At 42.6% G+C, this 20,791-nt stretch overlaps 1 protein-coding gene across 1 annotated transcript in view; it reads right to left on the bottom strand.

Moving 5' to 3' along the window:
- exd3 (exonuclease 3'-5' domain containing 3) overlaps window positions 1-20,791 on the bottom strand; it is a 66,243-nt gene that overhangs the window by 34,419 nt on the left and 11,033 nt on the right. The window contains exons 3-18 of the mRNA XM_072659320.1: window positions 19,743-19,807; window positions 17,203-17,550; window positions 16,872-16,925; window positions 16,627-16,766; window positions 14,658-14,764; window positions 14,432-14,505; window positions 13,668-13,706; window positions 12,542-12,708; window positions 12,250-12,400; window positions 11,887-12,085; window positions 11,483-11,592; window positions 10,341-10,518; window positions 9,882-10,045; window positions 6,289-6,492; window positions 5,987-6,040; window positions 3,700-3,831 (exon numbers count right to left, since the gene is read on the bottom strand). Of these exons, the coding sequence (XP_072515421.1) occupies window positions 3,700-3,831; window positions 5,987-6,040; window positions 6,289-6,492; window positions 9,882-10,045; window positions 10,341-10,518; window positions 11,483-11,592; window positions 11,887-12,085; window positions 12,250-12,400; window positions 12,542-12,708; window positions 13,668-13,706; window positions 14,432-14,505; window positions 14,658-14,764; window positions 16,627-16,766; window positions 16,872-16,925; window positions 17,203-17,550; window positions 19,743-19,807 (2,186 nt within the window). The remainder of the gene's footprint in view (window positions 1-3,699; window positions 3,832-5,986; window positions 6,041-6,288; window positions 6,493-9,881; window positions 10,046-10,340; window positions 10,519-11,482; window positions 11,593-11,886; window positions 12,086-12,249; window positions 12,401-12,541; window positions 12,709-13,667; window positions 13,707-14,431; window positions 14,506-14,657; window positions 14,765-16,626; window positions 16,767-16,871; window positions 16,926-17,202; window positions 17,551-19,742; window positions 19,808-20,791) is intronic.

The raw sequence follows: 20,791 nt of genomic DNA, 5'->3' as shown, positions 1-20,791 counted from the left end.
GCGGCAGCATCATGTTGTTGGGGTGCTCTTTCTCAGCACTGGGAATCTTGTTAAACTGAAAGACAGATAGATGGTCTAGAACGCAGAGATATACTGCAAGACAAGCTTCTTTTAGCTTCTGCTACAACTAAAGCTTGAGAGGAACTTCACCTTTTAACCGGACAATGATCCCAAGGTCGTGTCCACAAACATTTGGCCCAATAGTGTATCTATATATCTATAAAAACTTCGAAGAAAAACTTCGGAAAAGACATTCATGCTGTTGCTCCAACTACAATTAGTGTTTTGAAAATCTCTTAGTGTCTGCTACAACTAAAGCTTGAGAGGAACTTCACCTCTCAACAGGACATGTCCCACAATGTCCCAAAATGTCCCAAAACTCATGTGCATGGGCATCAGGCAGTTATAGAGCCATCTTTTGATGGTGCACGTTTTTGCCTGTTATTGGTGGCCTTAAACACTAAACAGTGACACGCAGGCCAGGCCTACAGTCCAAATTAAATTAGCCTTAAAAAACAGCAGTTCAGTCACATATATGACACTAACTCGAGTGTTTTTCTTACGCTGAGGACAGAAAAGAGGGCCAGCAACCACACCGTGTTTTATGTGGCACAGTATAAGCAAACGAATGTATGAGGTCCTGAAAGCTTAGAAGGACCATGGAAAAGCAAACTCTCCTCACATTCTTAAATAAAAGGAACTGACACAGCGTGTAAACACTGTTAAACCTACTGCTCCCTCCCAAACCACGCTGCATAAACAGCCGGTTTTAAACTCACTGTTTATCCTATCCACCCACTATTCAGCCTACAGCCCTTTAGCCCCACCCATTCACAATACACAGGTTATAAGCAGTGTTTCAGCCTGGACTGCTCGTGCAATACAGGGCAGCCAATCAGAGCCAAATCAGGTCGTTTGCCTACATTAGTCTTAAAGGTAAAGTAACATAAACAGTCTGGTCCCGTATGAATAACTCATGACAGTTTCTGGTACACTTCACATGACCTGAAATGGACCCCCGGGAACAAAGACAAACAGACGGCAAATGAAGAATACGGGCCTTTTAAGCTTATTTGAGAAATAAATTAAAGTTAATTGCTTTTGGGTTGTGCCTTCATGACAAAAGGACAAATGTGTGTCCTGAGGCACGAGCACTTAAGAACCACTGATTTAACGGAGTCCATCTCAGCAGGAAATCTACCTTTGTAGGGCTGAAAATTGCCAAGTTGGCTGAACCTCCAAACCGAATGAAGCGAAGGATAGATGACACGGGATGTGACCTTCCTAGGGTAATGACTACTGACTGCGCTTTTAGTTGAAATTAAAGCACTTTAAGAAAAACAAGGGAAGCTTTTACCATTTATACATCGCTTATATTATATTTTGACAAAAGTATTGGGACACATGCTTGTCCACTGTTTCTTCTGAAATCAGTGGTATTAAAATACCTGCTCTTCTTGTAGTTACTGTCTCTACTGTCCAGAGAAGCCTTTCTACTAGATTATGGAGGAACACTGCTGTGAGTATTTGACGGTATACAGCGATTATTCAGTGATACACTATATGGACAAAAGTATTAGGACACCTGCTCATTCACAGTTTTTTCTGAAATCAAGGGTTAAAGAAAAAAAAGAAAAAAGTTGATCCTGCTATCATTGGAGTAATGTCTCTACCGTCCAGGGAAGGCTTTCTACTAGTTTTTTGGAGAGTATTGCTGTGAAGATTTGATTGGCATTAGGCATGGTGCCTATAGGAAGAGGTCTATTCTATTAGCAATACGTCTTTACAGGAACTTGACATACTGTGTGTGTCAGCTATGGTTGTAACTCACAGTAGCTGAATTAGAAGGGGTGTCCACAAACATTTGGACATGTGCTGTATTTGAGAGCTCAAAAAAATTATTTTTTTTCCCACTCTCAGATTCTACAAAATGAAAATAATGCTCCAATCTTGCCTAAAATATGCAAAAGCACGTCTCCTCTTTATCTTCATGCCCTTTGGAGATCAGTTCATCTCCTACTCACTTACCTATTTACTGTAAAGTTTGTTTTCTTGCCCCTCTCTGGTTTGCTAGGGCTGGTTTCTCCCGCCTACTGTGCGTCTTCTCACGCCCGACCACGATCAGACAGTCTGTCTGCACTGGGGGAACTTGAGGAGGATCTGCACTCTGATGAAAAGCAGATATGCTACAGTAGTGATGAATCAGCGAGTTATCTACCCTCATCTCCTTTTTCTCAGCTCCGACACTTTGTCTGTCCCTCGGCCTCTATCGCGCCCTGTATCTCTTCACCTGTTGGCTTTGAAGATGCTTGCCGCAGGCGTGAGGCCCTTTTCCCCCCACTGCTCTCTAAATACCCCCTCTTTATCTCCCGGACTTTCTCATTAGCCACTTCTGCTCATTTCAACACTTTCTCTCCCTCTCTCGGCCATTATGCCTCTCCCTGGCTGACCTGCATCGCCTACATCTTTCTCGTCATATAGGAATGAGGTCAAATGTCTGAAACACACAACAAACAACGGTCTGTGGTTAATTTACCTTAATTTACTGCTCACACTCATACTCTCGCCTCATTATCTAGTGTACTACGTTTCTCCCCAGCGTTAATCTCCCAATCTTAAGCTTCTCACCTGCTTTGTAAGGACACAATATTGCTCATTGGCTACCGATGTGGGAGGGTGGGGACCAACATGTGCTTGAAGAAGGTGCAGAAGAAGAGCGCTAACGGACAAATTCTGTTCATGGGACAAAGCCACGACTGGCAAACACCCCTCAAAATCAACAGGAAAGGAGAAACTGCGCCATCACGGGTGGAAATCTCTCACATTCCATTCATATTTATAGCACTGAGCCGGTGGTTGGTGCTCTACACAATATTTTGTGTGGGGTGGTGATCATCCAACTTCCTGACCTTACTAACACTCTTGTCTTTGGATGCAATCAAATCCTCACAGCAATTCTGTCCACAATCTTGTAGAAAGTTTTTCTTCCCCGGACAGTAGAGACAGTAGAGATACACTTTTTTTGAATCCCCCTAATTTAGGGAAAAAAAAAAACAACAATGAATGAGCAAGTGTCCCAATACTTTTGTCCACACCGTGAATATAATAGAGTTCCCTTTCTAACATCCATGCAGTTGAATTGCCACCTTCAGGTCAATGCCACGGCATTGTTGCACCCCTATAAGCCACCCTTCTCAAACAGAGAGCAGCAGGGGCGAACGGCGCTCTCCTGGACTGGGCCAGGGTGTCGTCAGGACTCAAACCGAGGCTCCTTTTTCTTCTCCTGTTGTCTCAGAGTGAGATTCCCCATCTCCTCCTCCTTTGTTTACGGCACACAGTTAAAAAAAAAAAAGAGAGAAAAAAAAAGCCACCATTGTTCCCCTGAATACCTCAGTGGCACTTCAAACGAATGATTCACAGTAGACGGGTCTCCAGGGCGGCGCTCTATCTCCCTCGCTTCCTTTCTGCTGACGGCCCCCGCGCTCCCCCGCGCTGATAAAGCCCGACATCTCCTCTACCACAAACATTCATGATGGTTTGTTTTGTTTGGTTTTGTTTGTGGTCAACGAACTTGACTTGATAAAATGTTAGTTTTTTTTTTAAAGAGGAAGAGGAACTCTGTCTGGGTGATAACATTGCAGAGATGTGGACACACACACACACACACGCACACACGCACACACGCACACACGCACTGACCTGGCATCGGCTGAATATGTCAGAGGGAGTGAGGTGGACGTGGAAGTGCTTGAGCACGTGGATGGCCTGGTCTCGAGCTTTCTCAGAGCAGTCCAGGGTCAGACAGCGGCCCTCCGCTACTTGCGACCTCAGCTATAAACAACACAGCCCAACATACCCAGCATTAAAACACAGCATGTGTGTGTGTGGGGGGGGGACCACATCAATGGCATATGTTCCGAAAATGGGTGTACACTCTTTGAGGGTTCTTTAAGCAATCCCATAGAAGAACCACTTTTGGTTCCACTATTTTAAACCATTAAAAGGTTCTTCATGCTCATAGATCTCATTGGTTCTTCATGGAACTACTTCTATGGCTCCGCTTAAAGAGCATTTGTAGCACCTTTAAGAGTGTAGATCAAAAAGTGCTTGGAATTAAAACTTGTTGCATTAAAATTAAGTGCCCCCCCCCCACCCAGCCTATAAAAAGTTATAGAAGATGATGAGCTAGGACATAAGGGCATACAACAAACAGGACATAAGGGCCTACAAACAGTAAATCATAGAACCTTGTACAAATTAGAGGTCAGTAACAAGGCAAAAATGAGATACACTCTTAAAAGTAAAGGTGCTTCAAAGGGCTCTTTGAGTAAAGGCCCACAATAAACACTTTTAGTTCCATTAAGAACCATTCTTGAGAAGAATCGTCACATTAAAAGAAAGTAGTTATACCATTAAAAGGTTCCTGACTCTCTCAGATCTCATTTAGCAAACTGAAAATTCTTAGCAAACTAACTTCTTTATGAAACCAAAAGTGGTGCTTTTCTGGAACCACTCAAAAAACCCCTTTAGAGACTGGAACACAGACACAGACAGCAGGGGGAGTAACAGCGCATCATGACATGCAAAAAAAGAAAACGTGACACACGGGCATCAGGATGAATAGGAATGGTGGAGAATCTCACTATGACCAAATCGGAGATAAAACTGGGTTAAAATGGAAACAAGGACACAGTGATGCAAAGCACCAAAAGAGTTTGAGTACGAACAGCGCCCCCTTGTGGACAGTGTGGAGTGAGTGAGTGTGAATCAAATAAAAAGGTGTGCGGAGAGTATCGCTTTTCCCCTAATAGCCGACAAGTTTTTTGACTAACAGCACCCCCTCAAGGACAATCTTGCTAAACTTGAGCGAGTGAAAATGAAATAAAAAAGTGTGCTGAGAGCATCGTAACATCCCTCAACAGTCCTGACGAGAAGCACAGAGCGCCTCCCCCCTCTGTGGATAATCTAATAAAAGCGAGAGTGTGAGTCTGGGACTGAGTGTAAATTATAGAAAAAGATGTGCTGAGAGTGTTGCTACAGCCTATGCACAGATTTTTTTTTTTTTGCAAGCTACCAGCCCCCCCTTGTGGACAATCTTGCTAAACATGTGTGCGCGAGTCAGTAAGTGAGTGTAAATTAAAGAAAAAGGTGTGCTGATAGTATCACTACACCCCTAACAGCCTTGACAAGAAGCACCAAGTCCTACGCACCAGTTGTATTTTTTTGCGAACTATCAGCGCCCTCTAAGTGGACAATCTTGATAAACATGAGTGAGTGAGAATCAAACAAAAAGAGGTGCTGAGAGTATCACTATACCCCTGACGCAACGCACCGAGCGTTATTTACTACCTGCCAGTGCCCCCTATGTGGACAATCTTGCTAAACATGAGAGAGTGTAAATTAAATTAAAAAGCTGTGCTGAGAGTATCGTTATGAGCAGCGCCCCCTTGTGGTCAATCTTGCTAAACGTGAGTGTGAATCAATTAAAACTGTGCTCGGAGGATTGTTACACCCCTAACTAACAGGAATGTAAAAATACAGCCATATCACAGTGTATCGCACTGTATCACTGTATCACGACTAGCATGCAAGCATGTGTCCAGTGCGTTAGCTGAAGTGTTAAATCGCGACACTATAAAGCACAGCTTTTGTAGTTTAATAAATGATTTAACTATTTTAGCCCTAACAGCGCCCCCTTGTGGTCAATCTTGCTAAATGTGAGTGTGTGAGTCAGCTAGTGAGAATCAAATAGAAAGCTGTGCTGATTGTATTGGTATACCCCTGGTGCAACGCACCGAGCGCTATTTACGAACTACCAGCGCCCCCTATGTGGACAATCTTGCTGGACAACTTGTGTACAAAGCAATTACAAACATTTTGTATTTTGTTTCACTATCAAATAAAAAAAAAATACAACTCATTTATTCAACCAGAACTCAAACTAAACAGAGAAAACACACAACTACTCTGGACATGTGTTACTTACACTCTGGTAAGGCTGCCCAGAGGTGAGGATAATACGACCTTCTGCCCGGGCTATCTGTTAATAGAAAAGAGAGACAGGCAGGCTGTGAGAGATGTAAGAAAAAGGCTTCTTAACACACCACATTACAAGCCCTCCTCACTCCTCCTACATCAACCCCCAAGCTTTCAACCCACATCTTCAGAAAACACCTTGCACACTGTACAAGTTTCAGCATGCATAATAACAGCATGTGCGTTCTCTTCAAACCTGGCCCACATCTCCATGTGTGTGGGTATGTGTGTGTACATGTATGTGTGTCTCACCTCGGCTGCTACTTTGTGGTCATCGGTGTTCTCCAGCATCAGTACGTCAACACCCAGGCAGCGCAGAAACCTTCCCAGGCCCTGCAGCATGTTGTCGCACACCACTCTGAGTTCACGCGGCGCAATAGCGGCTTCCCACTGTTCACCGTTGCCTCTCACACACTTCTCCTGACCACCTGCTGGGGTTTGGACGTTCTTACGAGCCTGGCGGACGAGTCAAACATCAAAATCAGCCTTCAGTCTGGGGTCTGTCTCATAAGCAGGATTTACTTTGATTGATTTAAAACTTAGTTTGATCTAAACCTGGATGTTCATCACCATGGCAACTTATCCCGGACGCCTGAGCTGCTGCTCTGGGGAAGTTCTGTTAATTTCAGGATTAAGGATAATGAACAGCTCATGGATCAATCAAGGTTAACCTTCTGACTGTGGAAACTGGGCCATAAAGTATGAGACCTCGTAAAGGACAAGTAACTATTACTAAGTGGTTCTGATTCAGTTTAGCATAGTATTAGGATTAGGCTCAGGTTTGGGCTTGAAGTGAAGATCAGGATTAAGTTTAGGTCCAGATTTTTTAGAATTTCGTATTTTTATACATCCTCTTATATCTTATAAATGTTATTCAGGTGCATTTTATAGATATTTAGGTGAACTAGATGGTAAACTAGGGGTAAGCTAATAATCTACAAAGCATCTTCCGGGACTAATAAAATAAAGTTGTACGTAGAGCTGGGCAATATGACGATATTTTATTGTATCCTGAAAAATTTTGTTATGGTGATAACAAAAGGCTTTTCTAAGCACATGGAGGAGACTTAATAATGTGCTTAATAATCACTGATCAGCTGCATGTTTCATTACTAACAGTGTAATTAGACTGGTTTTATTAGATGAAGCTCAGAAACTACTGTGTTCAGTACAGGAGAGTATTTAGATTGTAGTTTATACAAATCTGTTGCTACTGATGTTTTTTTCTGTGATTACATGTCTAGTGATAATATTGTGAAAAATGTCTTTTAATATCATGATATAGTACCTTTACCATAATCGCCCAACCCTCATTTCACACATCTGTATAATTTAATTGTAAAAGAAAGGATATGATTTGATCTCAAATAGGCCATAGAGAAACTAGTCTAGAGAAACTAGTCTAGAGAAACTAGTGGTAGGAATTAGACACCTGAAATTCTTCATGTCTGTAAAAGCTACAACACATAAAACCTATTATACAACATGGCAAAGCATATGCTGCCTGATGCCAAGAACATTATATCACAAATAGAGCTGGGCAATATGACAATATTTAAGCGTTTCGTGATTAATTTTGTTATTGTGATAAAAATTTACCTTTCTAATCACATGGAGGAGACATGGATGTTAGTGCTTAATAATCACTGATCAGCTGCAGGTTTCATTACTAACAATGTAATTAGACTGGTTTAATTAGATGAAGAGCAGCCAATGTTGAATAATAATCACTGTACTCAGTTCAGGAGAGGATCTGAAAAGTAGTTCATAAGAATTTGTCACTACTGATGTTTTTAGTCTGTGATTATATGTGTGGTGATAAATATTGTGTATCGCATAAAAAGTCTTTAAATATCATGATATTGTATTTTTACCATATCGCCCAGCCCTGAGTTGTACCCAATTTAGCTGTGGTTTAGCAGTGGATGACCTACACCTGCTATTTAGGATACCCAGCATCACATAATACTACTAAGATATGAGGGTGGAAGCTAGCATGCAGTTCCTCTAAAACACATTAAAAGAGCACTGTATCTATTCAACCTGCCACTAAAACAACGTCACCGGACAGTAAGACATTCTTGTAGGCGAACACTGCTAGTAACTGCTAGTTCTGTTACATCAGCTAACAGAAGCCCATGCTGGTGAGCATCCTACTGGCTGGGAAAAGCTGAAAACGGATTATGACTAAACTGAGATTAAAATTGAAACAAGGACACACAGTGTCATTGATGCAAAGCACCAACAGATATTACCCTTGTGGGCAATTATGCTGCAAATAAGTGAGTGTAAATTAAATAAAAAAGCTTCTGTTAGGAAAAGTCCTGCTAGGAATATCGTTACACCCCTAACAGCCCTGATACGAAACACTGAAGGCTATTCCAGCATTAACAGCGCCCCCTCATGGACAACCTTGCTAAACGTAAGTGAATGAGTGTGAATCAATTAAAAAGGTGAGCCGAGAGTATCGTTACACCCCTAACAGCCCTGACGTGAAGCACTAACAGTGTCCCCTTGTGGACAATTTTGCTATACGAGTGACTGAGACAATAAGTGAGTGTAAATTTGATTAGAAAGGTCAGCTGCGAGTATCGTTACACACCTAATAGTTCTGACGCAAAGCACCGAAAGTACCTTGAATACTAACAGCGCTCCCTTGTGGACAGTCTTGCTAAACGTGAGTGATATGAATATAAACACCCACAACAACGAAGGCCGACTGCACAGGCTACAACGCAGACTCTGCGCTGACGAGACACAGAAGCATAAATTGGCCTCAACAGCCATGTTGCGAAGCTGTGAAACTTGTTGAGGACTAAGAGCGCCCCCTTGTGGTCAGTCTTGCTAAATTTGAGTGAGCGGGAATGAAAAAAAAGGTGTGCTGAAAGTATCGTAACACCCCTGAGAATCCTGCTGTGAAGCTATCGGCGCCCCCTTGTGTGCAAACTTATTTAACATGAGTAAAAGAGTGGGAATCAAATAAAAAGGACTTCTAACAGCCCTGAAAGCTCAGCACTATGCTGAGGGATGAACAGAGAGGGAGGACCATCACACCCACCCAGAGAAAAAGTGAAACCTTTTTTTTTTATTATTATTATTTTTTGATTACTGAATAAAATACACAAGTGTAATTATTTACAAAATAGATGAAGATAGAGAATAAAACAATACTCCAGGAGTGTTTTATACATTTGAGAACAACCTAAAACATTTATATTTTATTATTTGGAAAAGAAATGAACTCTAACACTTAACAATCTATTATTATAATCTGTCCTAACATTCCATCACCATAATGCAGTTAAATGCATTCCTACGCCTTCAGCAAATTACTTGCTCCAACATGCATAATTCAAGTCATTAGTTAATTATCAAACTGAATGAGGTGTGTTAGAGCCGGGAAAACAGTAAATTGTGCAGTGGAGTGGAATTTAAGATCTTGGCTATGAAAGAACCTGATCCACTACAGTATTAGACGTCTAAAATGAAATTACCCTTCCAATGAGAAACAGGACCAATATTATGTGACCAAAGCCTGTTCTGTTAGGATTCTTTCTATTTAGCATCTCTCAAAGCAGCATTACTCAAACCCTGTAAACAACACTGCGTCATAGAGCCTTACTTTCAGCCTCAGCCCCAAACCGCACTCAGCTTTAACAACTTATCCTCCAGTCACATCTCTCTTACTCAGCTCAAATCGCACCCTTCTTGCTCAAATCAGCTGCTTTTTATATCCTCTTTTATTACAGTAACCATGACAGCACAGCAATTTTTGAGACCTCCAGCTTGTTAACTGCTACAGTAAAGTGCAGCGTGTGTTCTGGCTGGGCCGACTACTGACTGACCCTTTGGCCCGTGGCCTGCTTGCTCTTGTCTTTGGGCTTCTTCTCCTGGTTGCTCTTGGCTGGCTGGCTGGAGGGGATTGAGCTAAGATCCTCAGGCAGACCATAGGCCTTTGGGTCCTGGGACAGGGTGAGGTAGACGTCCAGCAGGCAGTAAGCATCAGCGGCTGAGGAGAGCCAGAGTAAGATGAAGAGAAAGATGGGGGAGGGATGACAGACAGAAGGAGACATGAAATTTCTTACATGAACACACACACAAACACCATCACAATTTCAAAAGGTCCTGCTCTTTTTCTAAGGAGTTGCTCCAATGCTCCCATTGGGCATCACCAACAACACACAAATCCATTCAATATTAACATACGAACCGAGTGTGGGGTAATGGAGTGATTCTATAAATGTAATTTTTAATATTACTATAAATTACTATAAACAGCAGCTTAATTGACTGAATTTTCTAACCTGCGTAGCGAAGCTGGCTGGTGCGGAGTGGCCTCCGTTCCCAGTTGGAAAGCTGCTCCATCTTGTCCAATGGTTTCCCCAGTACCTGCTGCACCAGCAGACTCAACCCTTTCTCCACCGAGCCCTTGTTCACCTCCACTGACCGAGAGCCGCGGCCCCCACGCCAACACCGCTGCAGCTAATTAAGAGGTGAGAAGTCGAAGGTCAAACAAGACATAAATTAAGAGAGCAAAAGAGTTTGGACAGCTAAGTTCAGACATCATGGAGGTCAGAAGGAAATTGGAGGTCTTGCCAGCAATGACCTCTGAATTTCTAGAAAGTTCACCACTAGAAAAACAGGTAGGTTCAAAATCAGGCACGAGCAATAGTCCATACAAATCCATACATGGAAACCAAATGGCCCATTTCTCCATTCATCACGAAGAACTAGTCCATTATACATACAAAAGTATTGGGACGACTGTTTTTTTAAGGGCATTATTAAGAGGGTATCCTGCTTTTGTTGGAGTTGTCTCTAATGTCCAGAAAAAAAGGCTTTCTACTAGATTTTATGGGAACACAGCGACAAGGGCATTAGTAAGATCAGAATGTTGGATGATCACTATGCCACCTAGAGCCCAATCCCTCACGCATGGCATTAGATCCATGTTGATCTGCTCCAGAGATGCTATTCTATTGGCAGTACTTCTCCACAAAGACTAAACAAGCTGTGTGTGTGTGCATTTGCACTTGCACATCAGTGTCAGCAATGGGCTGCAGCTGAATGCATAGGAAATGGGCCCTTTAAAAAAGGGTTTGATCAGGTTGTGTTAGGAATGCTTCTTCCGAATTTCCAAATATTCTAATGTTGCTATAAATAAATAAAAGCTAACTGGACCATTTTGTATTATGCCAAAGGGAACAGGCTATCTGACTCCGCCTACTTTTAATTCATTATCCAGATTAGTACTAAGCACAGTATTACGCTATGAGCCGATGTGGTCAGCATTACAGCTGTTAGAGCATGCTAGTGGCCACACTAAGTATATGTGTGTAAATATATAAATATATGATTTGTCTGATAATGCTGGGTAATATTGACGACGATGGTTTTACATATTATGCGGTGAATAATATGCGGTGAAGAGAGCATCTTAAATTACCTGTTGATGGACGTGGAGCAGGTCCAACACTCCTTTAACTACCAAAGGCTCCTCCTTCAGCTCAGGCCATGTGGCCACCAGACTCTTAAAATCCCCAGACATCCCATAACCTACACACACACACACACACACACACACACACACACGCAAATACATACGTCGAAGTACTTTAAAAGAACATCCAGAATTAACACAACCTTTAATATGTCCTCCATATGTTAATTCTCTTTGCAGAGACACTGGATTATGATAAAGCTATCTGGTCTACACTTTCCCATAAAAGAGAGAGCGTGAGACACTGCACATGTTAACTTTCCCAAGAGCCCAACTGTAAACCTAAACCCACCTCGAGTAGAACGGCCTCCCTTTATGGCTAAGAGCAGAGGTGTAGGTCCATCACTCACCCAGTTTGAGGACGTCCTTGTTGGTGAGCAGCGTTCGGATGAACTGCACGGTCACACTGTGCTGGCTGAGGCTGTGAGCACACAGGTCCAACAAAAACACCTGTCCCTCCACTGCCAGCTGGATGAGAGCGACGTGTTGCGTGAACACAGTGCCAAACCCTGCTCTCCACTCCATATCCACACCCACCACGCAGCCCGGCTAGGGAGAAGAATGAGGGGGAAACATGTATATTTACATTTGTTAGCTCAACTAAATGAACCCTGACTTCATCCTCAGCCCACAACCCCACTCCTATTACACAGATCCTAATCCTAAGCTCGACATTATCCATGACTCGCCTTGAACTGTGACTTAGACCATACCTGTAACACAGCCTCCCTGCACAGCTGTAGCTGCTCTAAAGTCTGCACGAAGTGGACCTTCTCTCTGGCCAGAGGCAGCTGGTAGTACTGCAGCTGGTGAGACTGAGGAGTGACCCACGACTCCAGTGGACAGATCACGTCATTCACCTCACTGCGGGACACAAAAAGGCGAAAGGGTGTGTTCAGTTATTTACACTGGGTGAATGTGGGGTCTGAGGTAAAGGTGTACAGTAGATGCGTAATCCTGTGTGTGTCCTTATCTATACACTTAGCCTGTGTGCATTGGACTCACAGCTGTGTGGAGGAGAGGCTCTGTATAGTGTCCCAAACCCCGAACGGGAGCCTGTTTCTGGGTACATTGTAGCGCTTGGCCCACTGCGCAGCCACCTGGAGCCCACAGTAATGAACCAGCAGCTCCACCAACACAACCTGGAGCTCCACACTGCCCTCCACTGTGACCTGAATGTGTTCAAACACACACACACACAAACACACATAAATAAATGCTTCCGTGGCTTCTGTACATGCTCATCCTGCCTTATTTTAAAACTGAAATCTGTCAAACTGACCATTACAAGTATTCCACTGCTCTGATTCAGGAGAGAGAAGATAGACTGAAACACCTCTAATAAACGTCTAGACGAGAATGACTCGAGCGACTGGTGACTACTGATCGAGCGACTGCTGTTGAAAGGCCAGAAAGCTGAATTAAACGTTTTCTCTGTGGATCTGTAGCTCACTCTCTAAGCTAGCCTTTGCTTAACTAGGTCGGCTGCAGCTACATCGAGTATCAGACAGCCCAGAGCAGCTGCTGCCGACAAACTGCTGACCTACCGACCATAAAAACTGCTGACCATAAAAACTCGTGTCTGACCGCAAGGTCGAGCGACTGGTGTTGGGAGGAACAGAAAGGAGAAATGAGAGACCGATTTTGCTGCGTTTGGACTCGTAGCCGGCTGTCTAGATGTAGATAAGTTAGCTAGCGGGCCGTGTTCCAGCTAACTGAGGCTCACATCACACCAATTTTACAGGATAAAGCCTCATATCTGAGAGCACAAAGTCAAGTGAATCTTAGGTCTTATGGGGGTTTTGACTGGGGAGAGAACTAACAAGTGGGTTGGGTAATTGGCTTAAATTGGGGAGAGAAATTAGATAAAAATGGAGGGGGGTCATACGTTTTCTTCAGAATAGTTAAGGAAAATAGGGAAATTTCATTTTGATCGTAATAATTAATAAATAAATAAATAAATAAATAAATATGAGTATGAAAAACTATTTCTTCTTTAAGACACCTGTGATTTCTTTTGAAAAAAATAAATTGTGCTGTCTGTAAACTACCCGAGTCGACTAGTCTAACATATTATCTCCATTCCCAACAAACACACACACACACACAAACACCAAGACAAATGGCCTACCTGGACATGGTCCCTCCAGTTCTCCTCAGTCATTCCTTTCTGAAAGATAAAACCAGCAAAAATACAAAGACCTGGCAGCAGTCAGATCAGGTATGTGATAGAGCAACATGCCTATACAAGACTGAAGAACCATACATCAGTAGGAAATCCTTTCACATATAGACACAATTATTATCAGCAGACTACTGGTGACAGACGAGGGATGTTGTGTGTTTGTGTAATTCCTCAGCGCCACTCGACAGCTCCAAAAACAGGTGCAGTATTTACCAGTGTCATTTATCAGGTGTTTATCACGGTACACAAAAGTCATGTTTCAGCATGGCAAAACTTAAAGTAACTGAATGCATTAATTGGGAGAAGTGTCCACAAACATTTGGGCATGAAGTGCATTTCAAGCCAGTGTAAGCTAGGGGGGAGGAGATGGTAAAGAATTATAAATAGTTGGCGTGACACTGCAAAGCGGCTAGCGGCTAGCGGCTAGCGGCTAAACGAAAACCTATCAGAGTGTGTTTGCAGTTTGCAGAGTCGAGTCTGGAGTCATCAGGGACGAGCTGCAAGTCAACTTCGCACACACCTATAGGTCACATGTACTATGTATCCTCTGTACGACTGTGTGCTTCGCAGTGCACCGTCCGTACCATGACGTTCAGTATGAATACACACACCATTACATCCCCATTTACAGCAGTGCAGTCTTCCTTTATACCAAAGGTTACTGAAGTAAACAAGCATGATAGTGTGAAAGAACACTGGTCTCCGCTTACCTCCCTGAACCTCTTGTACATGAGAAACCTCAGGGAGTCTAGCTTCCTCTTGTGGACAGAGTTCACACACAAGCCTGAAATAAACATACCACAAGAAACACACAAGGTACAGAATGTGTGTGTGTGAACAGTGTGTGTACATCACAGGCAGCATATTTGTACATTTAGATAGTCACACATGGTCACATATGGCCGCACTTGTATATTCACAAATACACATTCACACCTGGATCGATGTTGAATTTGTCCATGAGCCGGAAGACATGCCTGCTAAGCAGTTTGGGCTGAATTTGGTCCGTCTGGTGCTTGGAGAGGGACACGTGAGGATACTGCCTGCAACAAAATCAATAAGAGAGAAACATAAAAACAATGAATAAAACTCAGATCGTCACTCAGAACATTCCTCAGCTGTAAAACGGCCAATTCCCAAACCCACAAACTGTTACATCACAGTCTCGACTTGTTATACTTACACCCACAAAGGTTACATAAACCCAGCCCGCTCTGGTCAAAGATGGAGAAACAGTAAAACATGTTGGTGACTTCAGGTGAACGTGGTGTTGCTGATGCTGGAAAGCTCATCACCTCCAGACTCTGCTGGTTATGCAAAAAGAGGCTGCTACAGGAACCAGGCCTAGTGGCCTCAGCTTTTCCCGTGCCAGCATTCGCAGAAGGGGAGCTCAAACTCAGCATGCAACAAAGCAAAATCTGGGGAGCACAAAAAGGCATTCATGCTAGGCTAAAAGCTAATGCTAGCTTTTACCATTTGCATAACCAGCAGAGTCTGGAGGTGATGAGCTGCTCTCCAGCATCAGCAACACCTTGCTCTCCTGAAGTCATCATCATGTTTTACGGTTTCTCCAACTTTGACTAGAGCGGGCGAAGTTTATGTAACCTTTGCTGGTGTAAGTATAACGAGTTAAGACTGTGATGTAACATCTCCTCTATCCATTGTCCGCTTCCTCAAAAACAAGCTGGACTACCTCAGCTGAACCACGCTGGAGTAAACGAGAACGGGAAACACCGGCTTATTTATTTATGTATTTATTATCAGACTAAAGAAAGTCAAACCTGGGGACGCAAGTGTGGGCTAGACTAAAAGCAAACCCAGCTACAGTCTCTTCAGCATGCTAAGAGCACATCATGCGGAGAGGACACAAGGAGAAGACAGTGGCATTTCCGGTAAGACTTGGGAATAATTACAGTGTTTTTGTTACAGTATTAAAACTACTATAACTGCTATAATACGTGGCTTCTGTGAGCCGTCGGCAGTGCCGTAAACCAGCTGATCACAGCAGAGCTCATCCTTCCGTTTCATACGGAGGCAAAATAACGGAGTGGTAAATAGGCTTGTAACATCACGTCTGAGCATGTTTCACATTTACATCCACACTGAGCATTAAGCAGACGCTCTTATCCAGAGTGACTTACAAAAGTGCTTCACTGTTTACTCAGAAAATACCCTTAGCTAGTTTGTAAAGACTAGGATCCAACAGATCCCTCTAAGCTTAGATACGGCTAAATACAGAAGCCAGTATGGAGACCATAATACCCAACACTACACTTCGCTCCAGGAACTGGAGGAGGAGGGTCTTCAGTCTGCGTTTGAAGACAGCCAGCGACTCTCCTGTTTGGACACCCAGGGGAAGTTCATTCCACCACTTCGGAGCCAGGACAGAAACCCCAACCAAAGTCACATACTTTTTTTTACATAAAATTTTTACATCAAAACCAACTTAAAATGCTCAATAAATGCTTTCTTTGACATATTATACTATTTAATAACTGTAATAAAGTGCTTAGGATGTCAAATGTATAGCTTAATTCCTGATGGTTTACAGCATTCAACATTCTCTTACAACCTTTTTTTTAACTTTATATAACACACTAAAAAAAGGAGGTTCTTCAAGGGTTCTTCTGTAACGTCAGTGGTTTTATATACAACCATCACCATCTGAAGGCTTGAATGGTCATTTGTCTTGAAAACCCAAAGGAAACCTGGTATATGGTTCTTTAGAAAACCTTACACTGCTATTTTTCTGCACTATATAGAACCATTTGTGCTTAGTATACTAATAATATTACATATGCAATGTTGCACCAGAATTAAACTGCAGAAAATAGAACAAAACTGGGTTTATACTGTTAAAAACCGAGATTCCAGATGTTCCAGTTGTAGCACATAGTATTGTCACCTGCGCAATTCATCCAGGTTGAAGTTGGGGCTGCACCACGAGTCCAGCAGTTTCACCAGCCGTTCCTGCAGCTCAGGGTGATCGCGTACATATGACTCGGCCAGCGGCAGCTTGTCCAGGAGGATGAGAGGCACGCACATCTGCAGCAGAGGCAGAAGCAGAGGTGGAGGATGAAGTGTAAAAGAAAATCTTGGAGAATTGCAGGTATTGTAGTTACAACTGTCTGTTCTTATGGGTTTACAGACCTGTTCCATGTCCAGCTCTTTCTGAAGCTCTACCTTCATGCTGAGCAATGCAGCCTGCCAGGAAAACAAACCGATTACTCAAACTTCAGTTCCACACTACTACACCAAAACTGTGCTATGCTATTTAAATGTTGCCCCCATCATCTTGAGACCAGCAGTTCAATCCCCAACAAGTCTCTTCCCCATCACTCAGCACAATGCCACTCAGTATAAGCTGGTGTGAAAAAAATGCCAGTTTGTGTGTTCTCCTCCAAGCGTGTTCCGCTGTCCACAAACATTTGGACACATGGTGTATGTATACTGCAATTGCATTAATGCTGTGTGTATGTACCTCTCGGTAACAGCAGCTGTTCTGCAGGTAGGCCACATGCTCTAAAAGGCGGCTTGTCTCCAGGGTGCCCAGCTCATAGACCTCCAGCAGGGTGTCGATGTACCCGGGCTGGGAGGCCGTGATGAGGTTCAGGGCACGGAGCTGCAGCTTTAGCTTCTCTTCCTTCTCCAAACTCTTCACACTCACCAGCGGGTGGCTCCGCCTCCAGCGCACAAACTCCGCAAGGATTAACTGACCCAAGGTGGAGGACTTGCCCTTCTGGATGCCAGGGCAGCCCTCTAGGATGGTCAGAAGCCCGGTCAGGGGTTCCTGCAGCCGGGGGAATCCGGACGTAGTCAGCTGCCTCAGCTGGTGGGGGGAGAAAAAGACATATGTTTAATATGTGATTGTCCACCACTAACAACAATGCACTGTAATATGAATGATGATTTAGGAACGCACTGAGCACAATGCTAACTGGTGGCCATAAGTTTCCATTACATGTTAGCAACATTAGCCTTGTACCTTCAGTGAGGCCCCATAGAGATTCCCTCAGACAGCTATCACGTCTAGCCCAGTGGACCATATTTCTTTAACATCAAACCATGACTTTACATCTTTTCCCAGCTAAACAAGCTCACAGCCCTGACTCACTTAACCCTTTGTGATTTCAATTCTAGCACACAACACCTTGTGGTGCCACACTACAGGTCCCTGAGGCTGGAAGTAAGCGTTCCCCAAACCCAGTGATGAGAATGACCTCATCAGTCCGGTGGGACACTTAATCGGGCTTACTTTCATCTATACCATCACATAATCAACACTGCATATCAGAGGACTCTAAACATGTACATTCATGTAGGTTCAGAGTCCCAGTCCCTCCACCTCACGGCACTGCGTGTGGCTTTCTTACACCTCTGCCCCACCTGCATTCCTGAACTGAACATCAGATAAGCTTGCTCTTTGAGGGCAGCAGGAATGTAATTGCCATTCAGCAGCACACCTTACAATCTCTCCCTCAGTGACTTCTGAAGATGAATCACAGGCCTAAGGCTGGGTGAAATGGCATGAATATAACTCGCTCGAAAAAATGGACAAAATACACCAGAGAAATAGAACATGTCATCTTGAACAACAGCTAGGGCTTCTTCTCGGAAGATTTATTTAATTATTTCTGTTAGCAGATGCATCGTCATGGTCATGCAACATTTACAAGGAATTGACAGAAATTTACAGGAGAAGGGAAAATGTACCTCAGTGTAAACAAAAAATTAATGGATATTAACAGTGTACGTATGTGTGTATATATGACGCTAAAACCTTGTATCTCCTTTCATCCTGATGTGAATCTTCCAGTTGTTCTTTGTATTGTGAACTGACGTTATTTGCAAGTTAAAAGTTTTTCCTCGTGTGTGTTTATACATATATGTTATCTTTTTTTTTTAACATGTATTTTTTTATTATTTTTTTTTATGCATTGCTACAGTCACGCAAATGTTCTATTTTAAAAATGGAAATTTACAGAAGAAAGAGACCGTAGCTTTCAATGGACATCAGTGTAAAAACTGATATGCCTCTGGAACAATAAAAAAAAAACTGGCAGACTCACATCATGATGAATGGATATAAACAGTGTGTGTGCGTGTGTGTGTGTGTGTGTGTGTGTGTGTATATACACTATATCTCCATTTAGCATGATGTGAATCTGTTCTTTATATTGTGTCAGAATGTCTTGATATGTGGTGTAGGTAATGTAGGTTTTTGCACTTGATGTCCATATGTATATACATATATACACACACACACACACAATCTATATTATTATTATACATGTCATTTTGGAGCATTGCAATTGGTCCATTAACCAATAAATTTTGGTACAATGTGAATAACAACTACCAGATTCTAAAGTAAAAATGGCAAAAGCTTTTTTTATTTATTTATTTATTTATTTTTTAAGAATTCAGGGGGGTAACTTGAAGATATTCTAGCCAATGAGATTTGCTCTGCAGTAGAGAGTAAAATGACCAGCTTGTCCAGACCAATATTTTCTTTTTTTCCCCCAGATTTGTTGACCCGTTTGCTCCCCCATTTCAGATCGCTGATTACCCACCCATACGCATTCTCTTCCATATGATTCTCTTCACACTGCATATGAACGGGGGTATATGCCACATGTGCAGAGCTTAGTTATAATTAAAAATGACTCAGCTACTTGTTACACTTTGAGCGAGGCCATAGAAGAACCACTTTTGGATCCATAGCAGACCATGTGTACAGTAGAACACCAGAGAGGTGAAGTGTGAAGACCTTTTAAAGTTGATGTTCATTACAAATCTGGGTCTTTATGAAATCTAAAGTGGTTCAGTGGGTCAGTTCAGTTACTGTACACTGCTTGCTGCAGTGGCGGGGAAAAAAAGTACACAGTGGCCTAATTGACTGCAATAACATCACACTGCCCAACCCTACACATTCTTCCTACACAGCAGCAGTTCGCCTCCGACAGTGGTCTTTTCTATGGGCTGCTCTTGAGGGAGGGTGGGAATACAGCAGTGTCTTACCGCCTCCAGCTCCTTCCTCATCCACAGGTCAAAAAGCTGCTCTCGCAGGGTGGCAGGGTCAACACCTGGGGATACACACAGAGCACACACACACACGATAGAGTCAGAAACACACTCTTTTCACCCCCCCACCTGTCACCCAACACACACACACACTCAACTCACCATCCTCATCCCCTTTCCTGCTTTCTTTCCGCTCTTAATTATCATTACACTTTTCCTTCCTCTTCATACGTTTCCTGCGTATTGTTCTACAATATGGAAGCACTAGGTCACTTTTCTATGTCAGAACAGAGTATGTTCTCTAAATATGGTCATTTTTGTCTGACCGGATGCTTTAAACCAGGCAATAACCCACAGGACATATATGTGTTTTCATCATTTTACTGCTGTTAAGCTTTGCACAACATGGTGGCAAAATAGAGCACCAGTGTTAAATACACCAGCGTTTACTACATACTGCGTCAAGTTGGCTAACAGTAGGCTATGGTTGACAAACAACATAATTGTCACAGATTATAGCTGCACTGAACAGCAAAACGGTCCTCAATAACTTGGCATTAGAAGTAGGCAATATGTATATTTTAGCATTACCATGATACATTATGCAATCATTATATATATAATTTACATTTACTGACTCTGGGATCATTAGGCCATTTTTAAGTCATCAGCAAGTCGCTTTTCTGAGTGTAGCAGATTCAAATAATATTGTTTATTGCTTTTTTAATTCTTATCTATATTGTGTGTATATAGTGTAAATTATTTATTTATCTAAATTTTTGTAACTGAGTGTCCTGCTATCCCTTTCTGCTGTTACACTGTGAATTTCCCCACTGCGGGACTAATAAAGGACTATCTTATCTTATCTTATCTCTTCTGTTAGTACTTAAAGAACAATGACATGGCATTAATAAGAGCATTCTTAGTCCTTTTTAATTAGGTGTAGTCCAAAACATTAGTTTTTCAACAAACCTGATTATTTATTTATTTTCATTATTATTTCTTTTTTTTACTAATCCCAAATGCTGTCGATTAGCCAAGACATG

The sequence above is a fragment of the Salminus brasiliensis genome, chromosome 16, assembly GCF_030463535.1.
Source record: "Salminus brasiliensis chromosome 16, fSalBra1.hap2, whole genome shotgun sequence".
NCBI lineage: Eukaryota > Metazoa > Chordata > Actinopteri > Characiformes > Bryconidae > Salminus > Salminus brasiliensis.
Note: the sequence above shows the minus strand (reverse complement) of the source record. Positions and strands in the feature narration are given on the sequence as shown.